This window comes from Falco punctatus, assembly GCF_963210335.1.
Source record: "Falco punctatus genome assembly, chromosome: 5".
Classification (NCBI taxonomy): Eukaryota; Metazoa; Chordata; class Aves; order Falconiformes; family Falconidae; genus Falco; species Falco punctatus.
In genome coordinates, this window is record NC_137584.1 from 12,011,587 (window position 1) to 12,030,222 (window position 18,636).

Here is an 18,636-nt window from a genome sequence, read left to right on the forward strand (position 1 = left end):
ATAAAGGAATAACCAGGGAAAATAAAAGACAAGATTGGATGTTTCTCCCGGAATTGCTGGAATTAGATTTTTCAGGGGATCCAAATTACTGTATGAGCCAGTCACTGACTACCCAATGTCCAAACAAAAATATTATGTGATTGGCTATTTGGGCTACAGGTTTTAACATCTTTTTTAGAGCTGTCTGGCACTATTTGGCACGTGCAAAGACACCACCAAATGGGGCTCCTTTGTGATCCAGCCCAGCAAGGGAAGCAGTGCCACCTCTGTGTGGGGTCCTTGGAACCACACAGGTAGGAATCTATAAGCACAAGGCTGCACTTCCGTGGCATTTTCAATCTTATTCTTAAAACCTCAGGGAGGGGCAGGTGGACAGGGTGTCTGGAAGTGGCCATCTAACACATTCCCGGGTTGTGCATAAAGTGCAGGCATGCAGTGGTACGGGAGTGGAAAGGCCAAAAAATCACTCATGGGAATAGAAGAATCCTGGGCATGAGGGTAAAAGTGTACAGGCAAAACCTGGAAGTGAAGATGCTGAAAAGAGCAGAGGAGAGAAAAGCGTCTGCTTGAGGGATAGGAAACCCCTGTTTTTAGGTGGAGAGAGAAGAGACAATACTAATTACCTGCTCTCAGATTCACAGGGTGGGGGGAAACTGGAGGTATCCAGTATCTAGCTGAGTTATCTAATAAAATAGCATTTATTTTATTTATTTATGTTTATATTTTTATATTTATTAATTATTACACATTTATTTAATTATTAAATTAATTATAAACACACACACATACACACACAATTAAAATATCTAATGAATAATCTGAAATAAGCAGGTGTTGAAGGCAGGAACATGGGTCCCTCAGTGCTGGCTAAAAGAGATTAATTCCTACCTTAAGTTTTCTGAGCTGTTCTCAGGAGGCATACAGCTCTGCCCTCTGCCTAAAACCAGAACTTGCATTCCTATCCTACACAACTATTTTGGATGTCCGCACAGTGTGAGTGACTGCTGGGGCTCCTCTGTTTCTGTAAATACAGAGTTTACTTGGATGATGCCAAACGAGAGATTTCCATCCAGTCTCTACCTGCGGCTGCTATCCCACCTCCAGTTTGTGGGTGGGACCCAAAGAGGGACTACTGTGCCAGCAAGAAGCTTTATATGATTTGGAGAACACTAGTGTGGGGCACCTTGCAGCCTCCCATTGGACCTCCTGGTGTGGGAGATGTGAAGAAAGATAAAGAAGCTCCGTTCAGCGCTTGTCTGAGATAGGAAAAAACCTGTAATCTGGTTAGCACTCTCACAAATCCAACTGGAGGCAATCCAAAAATGAGGTCTTAAATACAGTAGATGTATTTGCCATTCTGTGTGACAGCCTCTCCGCTCTGCCTCATGACATTTTCATCTGACAAGAAGCAGTGCCCAGCATGGGGGTCTCACGAGCAGGCTGAGCTGGCAAAGGGGAGCCCTGGGGCCAAAGGGACCCTGCCTGCACCTTGGCTGCTCCCAGGATGGTCACATCCGTGTGTTGGAGCACCAGGACTGGGCGGTGAGAGGGTGGAAGCAAGCGGCTGGAGCTGCTTCTTTCTGTGGCAGGGATGGCTTAGGCCAGACTTAAGTAAGCATTTACAGCATCATGGAGCTCACACAGGTTGATGTAAAATAGATCTGGTGGACACCTTCCTTAGATCCGTGATTGACAGCAGTATCATCTATCAGTGGAAAGGCCAAATCCTCACTTTTCAGAGTTACCAGCACAAGCCTAAAGGTTAAAAAATGTAATTTTTCTTTAAGAGGAGACTGCAGGTTATGGGAGCCCAGTGCTTAAGTGCTGGGGGTGGGAAGCGAAGGGAGGAAATTTAAATGTGCAGAAGACGCCTGATTTGCCATCTAGAAATATGCAAATATTTCTACTTAGCTGTATTAAACCTGAGATATATTGTAAGTCTATTACACAATGTAACAATGTCATTACATTGTCAAATCCTTCCTAATCGGTCTATTTAACACAGCAGCTGTAAAAGGGAAGAATTAAAAAATCTGTACTTCCTGTCTTGTACACAGGTCTTTTCTAATGTAGCAGTTGGAGTGCAACCATTTGAGGCATGATGATAAAAATAGAGATGTCTTGCAATTCCCACTGGACTACTGTGCCCACCAGTCACTTTAGCAGTGCTGGTGGCAGCATGCAGTTTTCTGAAGGGATGTAAAGGAATGAAAACATCTGTGAAAACTGAATTTCTCCAAGCTTTGTGATCACTAATAAGCTAGCTGTGAGACTGGATAAAAACACCTGGCAATCAATTTGACTACACTGAATGTAACAGTGGGCAAATCTTGTGTTTTAAACTGTCAGCATTGCCAGTTAACAAATTAAAGCTAAGAAGATACCAGAAAACTGCGTTTGAAGAAACAAACACTATGTCTAAAGCAACTGAAAAATGCCTGTGTTGCTAAATGACAGTACATTCAAGCGAAATGAAACCACTGTTTTTAACTGACTGTACCTACAACCCTTTCCCTGGAAATCTTGCTCACACATGGATGACTTGAAGAGAAATAACCTAGTCTTCAGCCAAGACAGCAATAAAGTCATGACATTCAATAGGCATAAGAGTAGTAATTATAAACTAAAAGCACCAAAGAGTTGGAAAGACATACTGCAAATGTAAGCTAGCAGCATGCTGTCTGTTGTTACATGCTGTAGGCTGAATGTGAAAGGAACAAGGCGATCTGAGCACAAAGATTAGTAGAAGTGTAATTACTACAGAAGAAAGGTGAATGAGGCAATCAATCACAATACAATACCTAGGGTGATCAGATAGATCACCCTAGAGACTGGACATTAGGAAGCATTTCTTTACCAAGAGCGAGGTCAAACAGTCCTAGAGAGGTGGTTGATGCCCCAAGGCTGTCAGTGTTTCAGAGGCATTTGGACAATGCTCTTAATAACATGCTTTAACTTTTGGTCAGCCCTGAAGTGGTCAGGCAGTTGGACTAGACAATTGTTTTAGGTCACTTCCAACTGAAATTATTCTCTTCTCTTCCCTTCTCTGCTATCCTTTCTCACTACATTTCCCCCAGTTGCATAGCGCTTTCAAACCATTCTACAAAGGTTCCTGCAGTATATGCCAAGCCAATAACTCTGCTTAAACCTCCCCAAATTTTTTCATTTGGACAGGGGTGAGGCTGGGAAACCATGAGACAGCACAATTTGTTTAACTAACATTTGCAAAAGTAGTTAATCATGGCTCAAATAGTCAGACTGACAGTTGTCTAATGTATTACACTGAGGCATTAACACTGAAATTTATGTTAACATGCTGCTAAAGCACCCCTAAGTAAATATAGGCATGTAGTAAAATAGAAGACACACTGAAAGTAGCTTTTAAAATCAAGCAGCATTACAAGCTGGGGATATCACAGTCCTGTGAGAAGGTATATATGCCAAAGAGAATAATGGGCAGTTGGAAAAGTCTGAAATAGCAAACACCTAGTTTAATAGGATGCTATTTTGGACCAATACGGAAATGTTCCTAAGTGATTCAGATTTCTGCCTGGAGAGCATAATTCACTGCTGCAAAAGCAAAACTTGTACAGCCGTGGAAGCAGCCATTCCTTTCACAGAGGAGCTATGGGGAAACAGCTGATGATGATCTGAGGTGGGAGTTATAAGGAATGTTATACAACAAAGCAGCTGGTCTGCAGCACATCTAGAAAGAAGCCAAGAAAGCTGGGTATTTCCTTGCATATCAATTAGAATCTATCATGCTATTCACTTGCTTCATTATTTTTTTTTTCAGATGCTAGAAATTATAAAATCTGAAAACCAAACCAACTATTTCACTACTTTTGAGACTCCATATGCTGAGGTAGGCAGGTAAGTGAATTTGGCACAATCTGTCTACCTCTAACTCCTACATCAGCGCTTACATTAACAACTGATGTTTGGAATGGAGAATTTATACGTATGAATGGAAATCTGAGCAACTATCTTGTCTATGGATATGATGGGAATTCATTGTAGTAAGGCAGGATATGAACATCTCAAATTGATTAAAGACAAGTGGTGAAAACAGTATTTCTGCAAGTATCTTCATATACTGGGTATCTCTACTAGCAACAAGTTTAAAGCCAGTCCCTAAAAAATGTGAGCAAATTTGAACATATCGAGTCTAAAACCAGAAAATTCTTGGTCTGCCAGTTGTTTACCTCCTTCTTACTGTACATTGCCAAGTCACTGAAACCTTATGGCTCATAAGCATAATTGGAAAATCTATAATATACATTTACAGTATATAATATTTTGTAATATATAGTATTTAACAATATTACTTGCTAATATTATTATTGTTGTTATCAAAGATATCTTCTGAGATTCACATACGAGAAGTCATCAATCATTTGAAAGACTGCATAAATCATTTACAGAATATGGGTGAGTATGGACAGAGAACCTCATAATTTCTAATTCATTTGCCTGTGACATTTGACTTTAGGACACATTCCTAAAAAAAGTGAACTGAATTAGGAATCGCTAAACATTTTACTGCAGGCACTGAGATATATTGATCTTACTCCATATTGGAATGGACATAACCAATTCAGGCTTGGGAAAATATCTTTAATCTTCTAAGAAGGTAATTATAATATCACAAACGAATTCTTTTTAGTACAAGGTCTCTGGCTTTTAACAGGCTTTCTATTACAAACCTGTCTTCATTCTTGGATTTTTCACATCTCCAGTGCTCTAACCTATTCAATCTATTCTGGTGTGTATCTCTTCTAGTTTGTACTGCTGGAATTTTCTATTTGCAAATGATTGAATAGTCTTTGGGTGAACAAAATCAAAGTTTCTCACGTACCAGATGACTACAATTAACACCAGACAAGCGAGTAAACCAGCATCTCTCTCTGGACCAATTAAGAATTATTTATTGATATTTGGATAGTTTCAGTGGGGCTGAGAGATTGTAATTTCCTGCTCCAAATCTCCCAGAGCAAGAATGTAACCATACTTTCCCCAGAAACCGTATTATTGGCTATTCTGCATGTTTGGGAGAGATAGTGCATCTGATTTTGATGATGAAGAGAAGAAGATCTAGACTGAATATAAAATGCCTTTCCCCAGAGAGAATCAGCTTGTTTCCATGAATTACTTTGATTTCAATTAATTGACACTTTTAAATAAAAAATCATTTAATCAGAAATCTTACACTAGCCTTGCTGACTTCCTTCATCAGCAGATATCTCAGCAGTTACACAGAATATGGATGCAAAAAACCCGCAGCCCTCAGATCAAAACTTTGACCTCCAAGCCTCATGATGACAAAATGTGATACTCCCCAGTGGGAAAGAAGTCACTAGACACACCTCACTCAGGTTGCCTAATTCACTGTAGGCACTCCTCTACTCAAAATAACATGGTAGTGACACTAGCATAAGATCAAAAAACCCATGTCAATCAACAAATACATGCTGTTGAATTCTTTAGCATATACCAGAAAGAAATTTCAACGTGAACTGCATCATACCAAAGCAGCAGATTTCTTTTGAATAGCAGACATACACCACCTAGAAAGAGAAGACCAGAGCCTGATGACTACTCATAGCAAATGCTACCTTACTCAGCAGCGAAGGTACAGTCATTGAAAGCAAATGTGAAAGAATATAGCCCATAGATGATAGTCAAAAGACATTATTTTTCCTATGCATTTCTAAAAACTGCACTGCCAGGACTGTCAGACATGAAGATATGTCACTAGATATTAGTTTTAAAAACCTACAAAATGTGGGACTGATTTAGCCTAAAGAGCACATCTGTTCATTGCACATAATTATGGCTGATGAAATTATCAGGAAATTTTGATTTCCAGTCTTACTACTACTACTACTACTACTACCAGAGTATTTTCTAGAGTGAAGTGGGCAGAGTGTTCCTGAGATGAATTCAAGTTGGGCTGGCAGGAGAACCCACAATGTGGAATTTGCTCCTGCTGGAACTTGGTGTTGCTGGGATTTATAATGAGATGTGATGTGAGATGTGTCCCCTTGGTCGAGGATACACTTAATTACAGACCATAGCTGGGTTATTTAGAGTTCAAATTACACTGGAAAGGGGCTGTTTATATTGTTTATCATGAGCAGCAGATTTACTGTCTGTCTGTATTTAAACTATATAATATGTCTAAATACCAAGGTGACAGACACACAATGTATCATTACATAAATATATTGCATTAATTCAAATTAAAGGTTCAGCAGATCTTGTAACACACTAGATATGGATTTGTTTACAAAGGTTTGACAAAAGTGCCATATGATAGTTCATTACCAGTCTAATTAATGAAAAATAGATCCAGCAATATGCAACAGCCGCTGCTATCACTTAATGCTCTGAAATGAGGTTTGCCAGCCATGAAGTTCAAGAGCCTGATTGCAGATAATGGACTTAAGCTTCCTGTTGGGAATTTGTTCATTCTGCAGCCTCAACAGAATTTGAACTTGTGACTTTTCCATCAGGCTGTAGCTTGACTAGAGGTAAAATAGAAGCAGCTGTGGGGAAACTGCTAATGGACTAACTGAAACACTTGAAACCTTTTACTGGGCTGGACCACCAAGCAGCCTAGTTGCCCTCGAGAACTGTTCTATGACTAGAAGTGGGCTCAAATTTAAGGTGAAAAAGTTCTGAAACAGGAGTTTCAACCCCCAAATTCATATCTAGGAGTTGCACAAAGCTTAGGCACTACAATTCACTGCTTCCAGCATTTGAAGGGAAGTGTGCTCTTGTGCTTTTCGCTTGCCCTTGCCAGGCTTCCTCACTCAGGAGTCCCAAAGCCTCCTACAGAGTCAGTGGAGAGAAAGAAGTTCCTCTGAAAGCCCAGTGGACTTCAGGCATGCAGGTGAAACTGGTAGGATCTTCATTCTTCTGACCCCAGCTTGTTATTTATTATTCCTCATTATTTTTATAACATGCCACCATGTGGGAGCTGCCCTCACAGACTGAGATTATATTGTGATGGTAAAACCTCTCATACGCACAGAACAGTGGCCAGAAGTTTGATTTTGTCAGGTCACATGCAACTGTCTTGGAGGCCCATTGCCAGGGAAAAGACAATGGGCTCTTGGTTTACTTCAGTGTCCCTGAATGGCTTGACAGGGAGTGGATGCCATAGTTTCTTCCTGATTAGCAGACATGTCCCCTTTTATTTCAGGGATCTTCAGGGAGCACAGTTCCTCCTAAGGCACAGGCAGACACAGAGTTCTTCCCAGGTGTCGGTGTCCCTGGGCCCTGGCAGGCAGCAGTCAGGAGATGCAGTGCCTGGATTGCTACTCTTCTGTGCAGCGTAACGCATCAACACAGCTCTGCAGTGCTAACAGCCAACCTTCAGCCTAACATGCCTGGGAAATTTAGGATTTGCAGAAGTAAGTACATCTTTTAAGTACATTAAGTACCTGCGATGGTATGTTGTACGCCCTTTACATTACCTACACAAGCTCATATACAATCAGAGCAAATGAGGGATGGCAGGTAACTCCTGACGGAACAAAATACAAATGAAGGTTTAATACTACACTATTATTACCACCTTTACAGAAATAAACAAGGGTACAAACCTGTCAAATAATGTGATAGATATCATTACCAACCTGCTAGCACACAGCGATGCTTCATGAACTAATTTGTCAGGGTAGTGACATTTTAGGCATACTAATGTAAGCACAGAGCTTTCACCCTGAATAATTTTTTTCTGGTTATTAACGGAAAAAAAATCAAGGCTGTCTGAATGTGACCCTTGAGGCAATCCTCAAATTTATTATTTCTAGCTCTTGGGCCATTCCCCTATGTGATTTGTGTTTGATCACAAAAATAATCAGAGAACAGATCTGCTGGAGATGTATAGCAAATTTAATTAATAGTAAACAGACTAAGTCTTCTAAAATATTATTGTTGCACTGTAACAATAAGCAGAAAGAATAACTGAATGGATGTATAAGTAAATAATCAAATGCATGAAAAGTAATAGGCCAAAACTGGCCATGTGCTTTTAAGGAGACCTTAGCAGTGAGTGCACTGAGTTCCCCCTGCAGCCGTCTTTTTCTCCAGCCTGAACAAGCCGAAGTCCCTCAGCCTCTCCTCACAGGGCAAATGCTCCAGCACTGATCATCTTGGTGGCCTTCACTGAACTCAATTGAGTTTATTCACATCTTTCACGTGTGGTGTTGGAGGGGAAAAATGGGGTGCAGTATCTTAGGTGCCGTCTAATGAGTGCCGAGAAAAGGGAGATAATCATGTGTCTTTATCTACTGATTGTGCTCTGGTTAGTACAGCCTTTGCAGCTAGAGCACGCTCTGCCACGACTGAAAAGCCAAGGTGTCAGGCAAACAGCTACTTTCCGTAGCACAAGCTGCAAGATAACTTGCTAAAGGTTCTTCCTCAAAAGATTAAACCTGGAGAGATGCTGAACATCAGAAACTCCCTTCGGTGATGCTAAAGTCATGGACAAAAATCAATTAGCAGAAGACAGACACAGAATAATTAATGGCCAGAAATTCAAGCTACTTGTTTAGTTTCCAGAAACTCTGCTAGTAGCTGTACAGTGTTTTGCAGAACAAAGTTCCCTTTTCATTCAGTGCACCAGCATAGGAAGACGTCCAGAAGCAAATAGCTGTTGGCTACTAATTAATTCTGCTAGCAAGTGGTGGAGTTGCAAGGGGGACAGAAGATGCTTTCAAGACTAGAGATTGCCTATATGAATGTAGGTGCAAAGAAGAGCAGATGAACTACAGAGAAAGGAGAAAGAAACAATCCAGTAAACCCCAACACTCATGGAGGCCCATGGCAGGAGACCTGGCTGGACTATTTCATAAACAGTAGGAGGGTAGCTATGAGCTGCTTAAAGGAAAGGGGGAAAAAAATCTACATCAGTGACCCCATGATAACTTGTAGAGTTTTGGACAAGGAAGAACATTTTCTGGGGATCAACACCTCAGACTGAAGTTAATCACTGGCAGAAAACTTGCCAGCTGAATGGAGACAGGAAAGGGAGGAGAAACAAAAGCCGAATTGCACAGATTGCTAGAGTTTCCACACAACACCATTTGGGAGAGCAGCAAACCACTCCAGGGCGTCTAATGCTTCTAGTAAGTTCACATTCTTTAAAGATTTATGTGTTTCTAGTAAGTTCTAAATGGCTGAAGTATGTTAGTTTTACTAAATTGCCAGTCTAGTGCTTTCTTATGATTGTGTGCTGACAGAACCTGACTGCTGCAAAGTTTCAGGTCCACCACAAAATCTCAGAATAATGGTAAGTCTGGTTAAGGATGGCAGCCGTGTTTGTTGTTGCCAGGGGGAGCGAGTGCCTGAATTTCTAGCTTTCCCTTGACGGGTGGCTGGTAAAGGCTGGGAAGATTTTTGAATATTCTTTCCACTTTCGGCTAGTCACGGGAATCTTGGGGCAAGATGGTGACCTGGTACTGGACAGGGTTACATTAGGTACCTCCCCTGCTTGCCTGCCACAAAACAAGCGCCAATTCCAACACCTGCCTTTCCACCTACTCACGTGCCTCGTGCTAAAGCTCCTTTCTCCATTGTGGGGACTCCTTGGTGGGAGAAGGTGTGTATTTACCAGAGAATGAGGCAGAAGGCAAACCCTTGCTTTACACATTAGCCCTAACCAGCACAGCGGTCTGCTGTGCCATGGGACACAGCATAACTCTTTTTTAGACCAGGGTGACACTTTGTTATTCACTGTTCACACTGAGACCCATGTGTAGGTCTCAGCGGACCCACGGGTAGACCCAGCTACAAGCACAGGACTCTGTGTGCTATCTGCTGTCTATAGATGCACGGGAGAATGTGTTTCCTATCCCAGTTATCTATAAGTTAATTTAAGATACAGGCAGATGAAATTAAAGGCTGAAGAGGAGGAAGTTGAGAGAGAAGTTGGGACACCGATATCCTGAAGTTCCACAGATGTTCTGTGAAAAGCACTTCCTCCAAACCATTAGAAAAACCAAGAAATTATCAGATGATTTTGTTAGCTATCCCTGATTTCTGCCTTTATTGGGAAACTGTTTTCCTGCGGATTCTTTTTCAGAGTAGGGTTTTGACTGGTTGTGGGCCTATTCACCATTCTCACGGACAATTTCTATAGCAAAGAAGGGGAGGAATAGTCTCTCAAAATAGTTGTAGAAGATGTATGATATATCCTATGCCAGTCATTGGCAGAGCAGAAACCTGGACTGTCATGCAGTCAGCACCAATGTTGTCAGATGTTTCTAGGTAGGTTTTCAAACTTATTGCAGTGTATACATGTCTGACCACAGAGGTGACATAAGGAGAACACAACATATGCACGTATGTGCATGGCATCTATGCATGTATATACAAGATGTGTAATATGTCCATTAAATGTATCCAGCTCCCATGATTTTCAGTGAGATCAGCTCTCAACCCCTCATTCTTCCAACATACGTGCCAGCTGTATCACATGCGTAAGAAGATGTCTTTTGGAGAACATAAGAAACATGGACTGACTGGTATTTAGGGACTTTGTGATTTTATAACTAGAGAAGCCTTGGGCAAATGACAGTTGACACAGACCTATTCTGGATTTACACCTGATTACTGTAAATAGAGTCTGATTCCAGTAGTTTTCATTCAGAAGCAAAACAGAAGCCGGTGTTTTTATCTTAAAATAAACTAGAGCTGGGGCACTCACCTATCACACAAAATGGTTTCCTTGCAAAGCGCAGTCTTCCTTGCCATCCTCGGTATCGACAACAGCATCCAGCAGACCAGATACGAATAATAAATTCCAAACCAAAGACAACAATCATGACAAATTCCTAGAAAGGGCAAATAAGAAAAATGCCTGTTACAGATAAAGAGCACTGAAACATCAGGAAACTTAAGACCACCGTGTGTGTCTTGCAATCTACCCTGAGCATCTGATGATCCCAAGACAAACTTGGGGTCCTGCTCCCCAGGATGGTTACACATCTACCCACAGAACACAGACCTGGGAGCTTCCTACTGAATAGTCCAAGTCTAACCTGAACAACATTAAATATCTGCTAAGATTGGCTACTAAATATGAGACACTGAAGCACTGAATCATACACAAACATATCAAAGCAAAATACTCAGTGACTTCGGATATTGAGGATCAGTCCACAGGTGATTTAGACAGCTAGTGAAGCATACATTATATATCCACAACCATAAAGTTAGTTCTCAGTCTGAAGGCTGAATATTTTGGTAGATACATTCTCATTGTGGCAATATGCAGGTGAAGTGATTGAGATGATGCAGAAGCATTTAGGAAATCAATTTGTTCCCAGAAGCAGGTTAAGATACATGCAAGTGTAATTACATACAATGGGTATGTAATTGTTTCTAAGACAGTAAAATGAATGTTCACACTAGCCATAACTTTCCTTGGACAACTTGTGAATGAAAGCATTTCAAAATCTCGCCTTGCTTGTCTGGCTTCCTTTCACATTGGAACCTTTTTTAAGACTTTCCATTTTAATAGCATCAACCTGTATTTAAGCAATTTTTACCGGAAGAGATCTTTCAGTATAACAGTGAGGTCAACAGCGTTAGAGCAATAGTTTCGAGCTCCATACCTGACGGAAATCTGAATTCCTAGAATCTGCAGAGATATAGTACTGGTATGGAACTGTAAACATAGATACTCCTCTGGAATACCACCATAACATTATAGGTTTTGAAATGATAAAATAAAAATTTGTGTGTTCACAAGAAGAAGGAGAAAAATACTTGAAGCAGCTTCTTAAACAGTTCATCAAGAAGAAGAGGATGAAAAGTTGTATTTTATTTGGCAGTTGAATGTATTTCCATGTCCAAGAGAAAGCTGTTCCTTGTCAGCCAATTAATGTGTTATTCCTGCAGGATGAGGACTAGTGTGGTACTGGCAAGAAAGCACTGCAAATGAATTAAATAGAAAAATATTTGCAAGGGAAGGGTTGATCCAATATTGACTTTTTCCCAATAAACAGTTTGCATGTTTTCAGACTGTGAGACCTTACAACTCTACAAGCTAATAAGGCTATAAATATTTATGTCAACTCAGGCATTAATTTACCTGAACCAACGTCACTATTAATATTGTGTCATGTAATGGTGCTTTACTAGCTTATCATTAGTGGCATTACACTGAAACATTGTGAATTTAATTTGCTTTTGCTGTCAGAGAACAATTTGAAAACAGTATTCCTTCCTAAAACATGTCAACTTGTATAACTCCATCACATTGAAAGAGTTATTAGAACCTTCTTCAGTGTCTTCGTTTCCAGTTTTGTAAATCCTATATTGAATGCCTAAATCACAAAAGCAGAATGAGGTCCCTTTGGTAAAATGCGGCTAAAGAAAATGCCATATTTTTTGTTAGAAAAGAACACATGAAAAAATGAGTGTGATGGTTAAGGTTTTCTTTTTATTCATTCTACTACAAGAAACTTCAACTTAATTCCATGAACAGAGCTATTACACAACTTCAGAAAGGATTATGTGCAAAACTGAAAAAGTTCTCCATATAGTAACAATAATTCTTAATATTTGGCTACCATGTGGTACATTTCCTTGTAGGAAACTCTGTGTAGGCCAAGAATAAAATGGACAAGAAGCCAACTGGAAAAAAGGAAGATTATGTATTTTAGTTATTTAACTACCACTTTTATAGTGGTAGTTAAATCATGAGTTGTCAAATCTGGTTTACACATTGCTAGATGATGTCTCTGAATTTATGGGAGCTGATGGCAGGCCTCCAGGCCATTTGACATGAGATTCTCCTGATGAAGTCCCTTCTTTGGGGCAGGGGTAAGAGATACCGATGGAAAGGATGCCAGAGAAACATGAAACATTCTTTTCTTCCAATAAAACCTTTTCCTTGTTAAAATCTAATCACGTTTCATTTGACTAAGGTTTGTCATTTCCCTGGAAAACATACTGTGTGTACAGATGCATGAGAAACACCTCCTGCTTTGTAAGTACACTGAAATTGTCACAGGTGCCTTACAGGAGCTGGACACACACAGGAGCATGTCCTCTCATACTCTAGACCCCAGCTGGGCCTCCGATGGAGAACTGGCAAGAACAGAAAGTACATAATGATTCTGGAAGGACTAGTCTACAGCTCCAATTCAGCTAAATTAGTATCACAAAACTGCTGGTAGAAGTTGAAAAGAGGTACTTTTTTTTTTCGTAGTTTATTCTTCTGGTTCCTATTAGTGCTATGCAGTTTTGTATTCATCATCTGTACTACCATTAGCAATCACTATTCGCTACGCTTACTCACTTATCCAAAGACGAAAAAAGTCATTGTGTGCAGAAAGCGCATGTTTGGGAGTCCTTGTACTACATGGTGTACTCATGTCAGAGGCAGAAATCCTATTTGTCTCTCACACACAAATGCATAAACGTGGACTACAAAGAGAAACTTTGTGGACATGTATCTATTTTGAGAGAGAAAAAGAGCAAAAGGATGTTTTCTCAAAAAAGAAAAATTTTTTGGAGGGTGGGGTATGGGTATAAGATTTTTCTTGGACAAATGTTGTGAAATACCTTTGTTCATTCCTTGAGAAAAACAGTTACCATTTCTAACAACACTATGAATTTATGCACAGTGATATCCTCTCAAAATTAACTGAAAATGGTGCTGCTTAAGGAGATTTTAACAACAGACACTGTAGTTATAGTAAGTGAACTCAGATACAGTAAATATGGCTCTGTGCACTGGAATGCTGAAAGAACTGCTGATTGGAAAAACACTATATATGATTTTCTTCCACACCTATCAAGTTTCTGGAGGTTTAAAAATACAGCATAAGCTTTAATAACAGAAAAGACATTGAACAAAGTGGAGATGAGGTTTCACACTTATTTTTGCACTTTCTGAAATAGCCATGTTTCAAAATGATCCTTATATCCTGGTGACTCCTGCATCCTCAAAGAATAAATTTTTGAAGGGAATACATATCATTAAGAATAAAGTCTAAAGGAAAAGGATTTTCCTAGAAAATGTGAATGCATTTTAACAGAACTCTTCACACTATTTTGTACTTCATGTATTTTGGATTGTTCCAGGTTGAAACCAGAGAGAAACAAAGAATCCCACACCACTGTGAAAAAAGTAATGTTTTAGTAATCAATGCACTCAGTCACAATGTAAAGTCCAATCTCTGTCAAGGTTAATGTAGGCCAGGGAATGACATTATTTTTTCCTATGGCAGCTGCACAGTCATGAGGTTCTTGGTTGTCTGTGGACAAAAATTGGAACGACGCATCCCAAACAAGATCAGATTTTATTTTTTTTTTTTAGATTTCATTTGGAATGGCTTATTACAAAATTAAGCCTAAATCTAGGCTTTTAAATAACTTGATTTTAGTTCCTTAGCAATCGAAACAGAAAATCAGAACATAATTGGAAAGGCATGTGACGGAAAAAAATCATTAGACCTCACGATTTGTAGGCTTGCTGTAGAAATTATGGATTATAAGTATCTCTGTCCTACGTATAATATGATAGAACCTCATTAATTTTGGATTACTTATGAGATATGAATAACAACATTTACATCAGAATGGGAAAATCCTGCCCTGTTGATAAATCTGGCCTCCTTCAAAATTCAGCAAAGCTATATATGAACTGATGGGCAAGTTTAGCTTTACTGGAAGCTCAACCCCTCCCTTCCTAGGTCGAGCAGGGATGCCTTGGCCTTCGCCATTTCTTCCTTTTCCCCTATAGTGTCATCCTTTTCCAATCACAGCTGCATCTGGTCTTGCACCACAGTTACCAAATCTGTAACTCTTCTGGCTATTTAAGCTCACAGCATGCACAACCCACCCACCCACCCTACAGTAACTGACACGGCAGATGCATTGGTGGTCCGGACAGTGGAAAGTCTTCCTCCTAAAAGCACTGTTCATCCAGACTGATGAACTATTCATTCTGAAATGGTTCTGCATACACAGCTCCAGTTGTCACAGGGAACTATGCATATGCAGGAGAAGCGAGGCTGGAGCGCCAGTGTTCTCCTGAAGTTTTTTCCTTCTGTGTGTGCCATGGGAACAATGCAGGTCACACAGATGGCAGGAAAGGAAAATAAGAGGTCATCCAGAGCAGGTTTCTATTAACAAAAGGCCCTGGAGGACTGTAATGAACAGGGTTGATAATTAATTAAATCAAGCATACTTAGTACAATCGAGCTATGATGAGCAATTTTTTTTTTCCTATCTAATTAGGGTACAAGTGATGATTGGTTGAAATTGCCTACATTAATATGCTTATCAGGTATTTGTCAATGATAAGGATCTCCCTAAGCATAACATTATAACAGTAAAAAAGCGGTTTTATCATAGCTTTCTTGTTCATTAACGTAACTGCTTATTAAAACTGAAAATAATTTGTTGCTGCTGAAATCAGGTGCTTTGGTTGTAGACTGTCATTTCTGGGAATCAGAGCTATTTTTGAGATGAGAAATGACCAAAGCTGATCACTCTGTACTCTTCTTCTAGGATGCTCCTGGTTACTTTGCAATGTGTAAATGAGCTGAGGTTTGGATATAAGAAATCTGCCCACAAGACAATGGCTCTGCTGTGGTTTTAATTACATTTTTTGTATGGAAATAGATATTCCTTGTATGGAAATTATATTAAGTATTCTAAAGGCTAGTGAAGTAGGATAACACAGCTGCAGGCTGATGTAAGGAGCTGCCTGCCTTGAACTCATAGAAGAACTGGGTCTACAAGTGACATCATCAGAAGCCCAGGAAATGGGCTAGAATAAATCCAATTAATTCCCTGAAATAAGCGTTAATAAGGCCACAAGTGTTTCCCTGCTGAAGACAACATCTCTGCAGCATAGCTGCACTGCAGATGCTTATCTGGTGTAAATCAGCACAGCCTCACTACACTCCCAACAGCAGGAATAGGAGGAGCGATGTCATCTGATAGTGCTCGGGAAGGGTCCCTTCTTCCCTAAAAATCCATAGACAAGGACTTCCAGTGTTTCCAAATCAGTTGGAAAAGAGGGAGGATAAACATTTTCTAGTCCTTTAATTTAAAGCTGACTGGTTTAAGAATGTCATCAGCTGCTAAAATCTCTTTACGGTGACACATGAGTAGTTGACACTATTAAAACAGCAATGCTTTATTATTCATGGTCAAAGAGGATGAGATTGTTTTCTCATTTAATTAAAGCAAGAACGTAACACCTCAGCTTCTGCATTCCTCTCTCAAGCGAAAAAAACCCTCTACTGATTGAAAGTACTGAGCACCAGAGTTGGACTCTACACTTTAAACAGACACTATCAGGAGGCAAGGGGGAGCACAACACTAGTCCGCCTCAGAGAAACTTCAGGAAGGTTTGATGCAGAAGCTGGAAAAGTAATAGAGGTACTTCTGTTACACCAGCCAGTTTTCAGACTAAAGTGAGCAGATACAAATATGTGCATGCTTTATAATTTAAAATCATGGTATAATTTGAACACATTTGTATTATTCCTGGTTCAGGATCAGAAAGGGAGATCTTTGATCTAAACAGCTAACAAATACATCTTACACATGCATACGTACACTTAAGGAACTAATGTTTTAATTCTTTCCAACTGCAGTTTAGCAGTGGGAGAGGCAGCCATAAATCTGAAAACATAACCCAGAATAGACCCTATTAGTGGCAGCCATAAATAGCAATCAGAGACTCCAGTTCAGATCCCAGTGCAATACACAATAAGCATGAAAAGAAATTTATGCACCCTTTTATCACTTATCAGTTTTATAATGAATGTGATACTTTGACTACACTTGCTTTTCCAAATTATGATTAAGATTTCCCACGTTGATTTTATGTTAATAGAGGATTATTGAGAAATCACTTCTGTGCCTTTTAATCTAATACACAGCTACAAGTCTATTGATATAATATTAAAATCCCAGTGATACGCTTAGTTTTAATTAGCCACCTCTTATATAGGACTTCTGCTGCCCAACCCTCTTTTAGCTTTTTGTGTTTATTACTTGAAATGGCATCTATCAGTCATGTCTCTTTACTCAGAGCAGAAAAAAGCCCAGAATCTTTAGGTCAAGTAAAACCTGTTTTGAATCACTTAGGACAAGCACACACTAGAATTATGTAGCTGCTATTTAATTATATTTTTCTTCATCTCTTATAGAGTAAATACAAATATTTACCATATCAGACCCAATACACAATTCCTAGCACTGAAACTGCGCTAGCCTTCCTCAGCATCCACGAAGGACAGACCCACTTCTGCCTTCCCAGATCAGCAGACCCACTTCACACCACCACCATGGACCAGTCGCTGAGGATCTGCTGGTGCCACAGGAGCGAGCGCCACAGAGGTGCACTGGACAGCCAAGCTCCTGGCCGCTGGCCATCATGGTTGCTGTGATTGCCATGTCAGTGCACATGCGGGAAAGCACATCCCAAAACTCCTTTTGGCTTTTGGTGGACATGGTTCTTCTAGGAAGACCCTGATGATCACTGAAAACACTTTTTCAAACACTGAAAAAGTCTATCTTGCTTTTCCCCAGATACAGGATCACCCTTAAAGATGGTGTTTGCCAGCCATTTGCACTCACTGCTTTGTGCCATGTCATTTATTTGTCGGGTACAACTATGCTTCTGAGAGAATTCCTGAAAGCAGAAGATAGCCATAAAACTCATGCTATAGAAAAATTTTCTACTTTCCAAACATTTATATCCTGCTTTGAGCTTGTTCACATTTTCTTTCTCTGTAGTGAGATATCAGCATTAAATGGTCTCATTTTGGTTTTAAAATTATCCACATATTGAAAACAATGAAGCTCTGTACAGCTGTACCCAGGCCTTTGCCTCTCCTTTGTGATTTCTTCATGCATTTTTTTCTGCTATAGTCACATTTTTGATGTCATGTTACAGGCAGACAGTCAAGCACATGTCTCTAGCAACACAGCTCCCAAATCTTCCTTTTGAAATCTTTGTGAAGAATTTGCTATCTTTTGCTGTGTCCAACAGAAATGCAGAACGGGAGTCAGAGCCAGTACAGGCTCCGAGCCCTTTCATGCTCTGGTATCCATGTTGATTTTGTATTGATGGGAGGGGTTTGGTCTTAGCATGTTTGGCGGTTTTAAATCCTAGAGACTCTGCAAATGATATTTGCCGTGTTCTTTTTAAAATGATTTCTTCTGGCAGTTTCCCAGTTTGCAAAGCTCATTAACAGAGCTTCCCTAGGAGTACATCAATGCATGTTTTGACCACCAGGAAACCTATGGGCATCTGGGGTGATATTCACTGAAATGTTTCCAGTAAAACATTTTCAGAAAGCAATTTTAAGAAAGTGTATTCTGACAACTGGCAACTTTTAGCAAACCGGACTTGGGAGGCACTGTACCCAATCTTATGCTTTTTGTTAAACATTTATATTCCTTATAAGTTTCCTTAGGTTCAGTAAAACATTGACATTGTCCCCTCTTTTCAGTCCAATAACTAGACTTTGAAAGCCAGCATACCAAGTCTCATGTTTTACAAATTCTTCCATTTGCTGAGTGTTTTGCAGTTTTCCCTATTATCTTTTTTCAACGCTTACGGAATTTTGGTCTCTTGGAAAAAGAAAA

General features: G+C 39.9%; 1 protein-coding gene across 2 annotated transcripts in view; it reads right to left on the bottom strand.

Moving 5' to 3' along the window:
• Nucleotides 1–18,636, bottom strand: part of KCNQ5 (potassium voltage-gated channel subfamily Q member 5) — a 301,863-nt gene that overhangs the window by 65,296 nt on the left and 217,931 nt on the right. For both annotated transcript variants that reach the window (XM_080388769.1, XM_080388768.1), the window contains exon 3: nucleotides 10,718–10,844. In XM_080388769.1, the coding sequence (XP_080244895.1) occupies nucleotides 10,718–10,844 (127 nt within the window). The remainder of the gene's footprint in view (nucleotides 1–10,717; nucleotides 10,845–18,636) is intronic.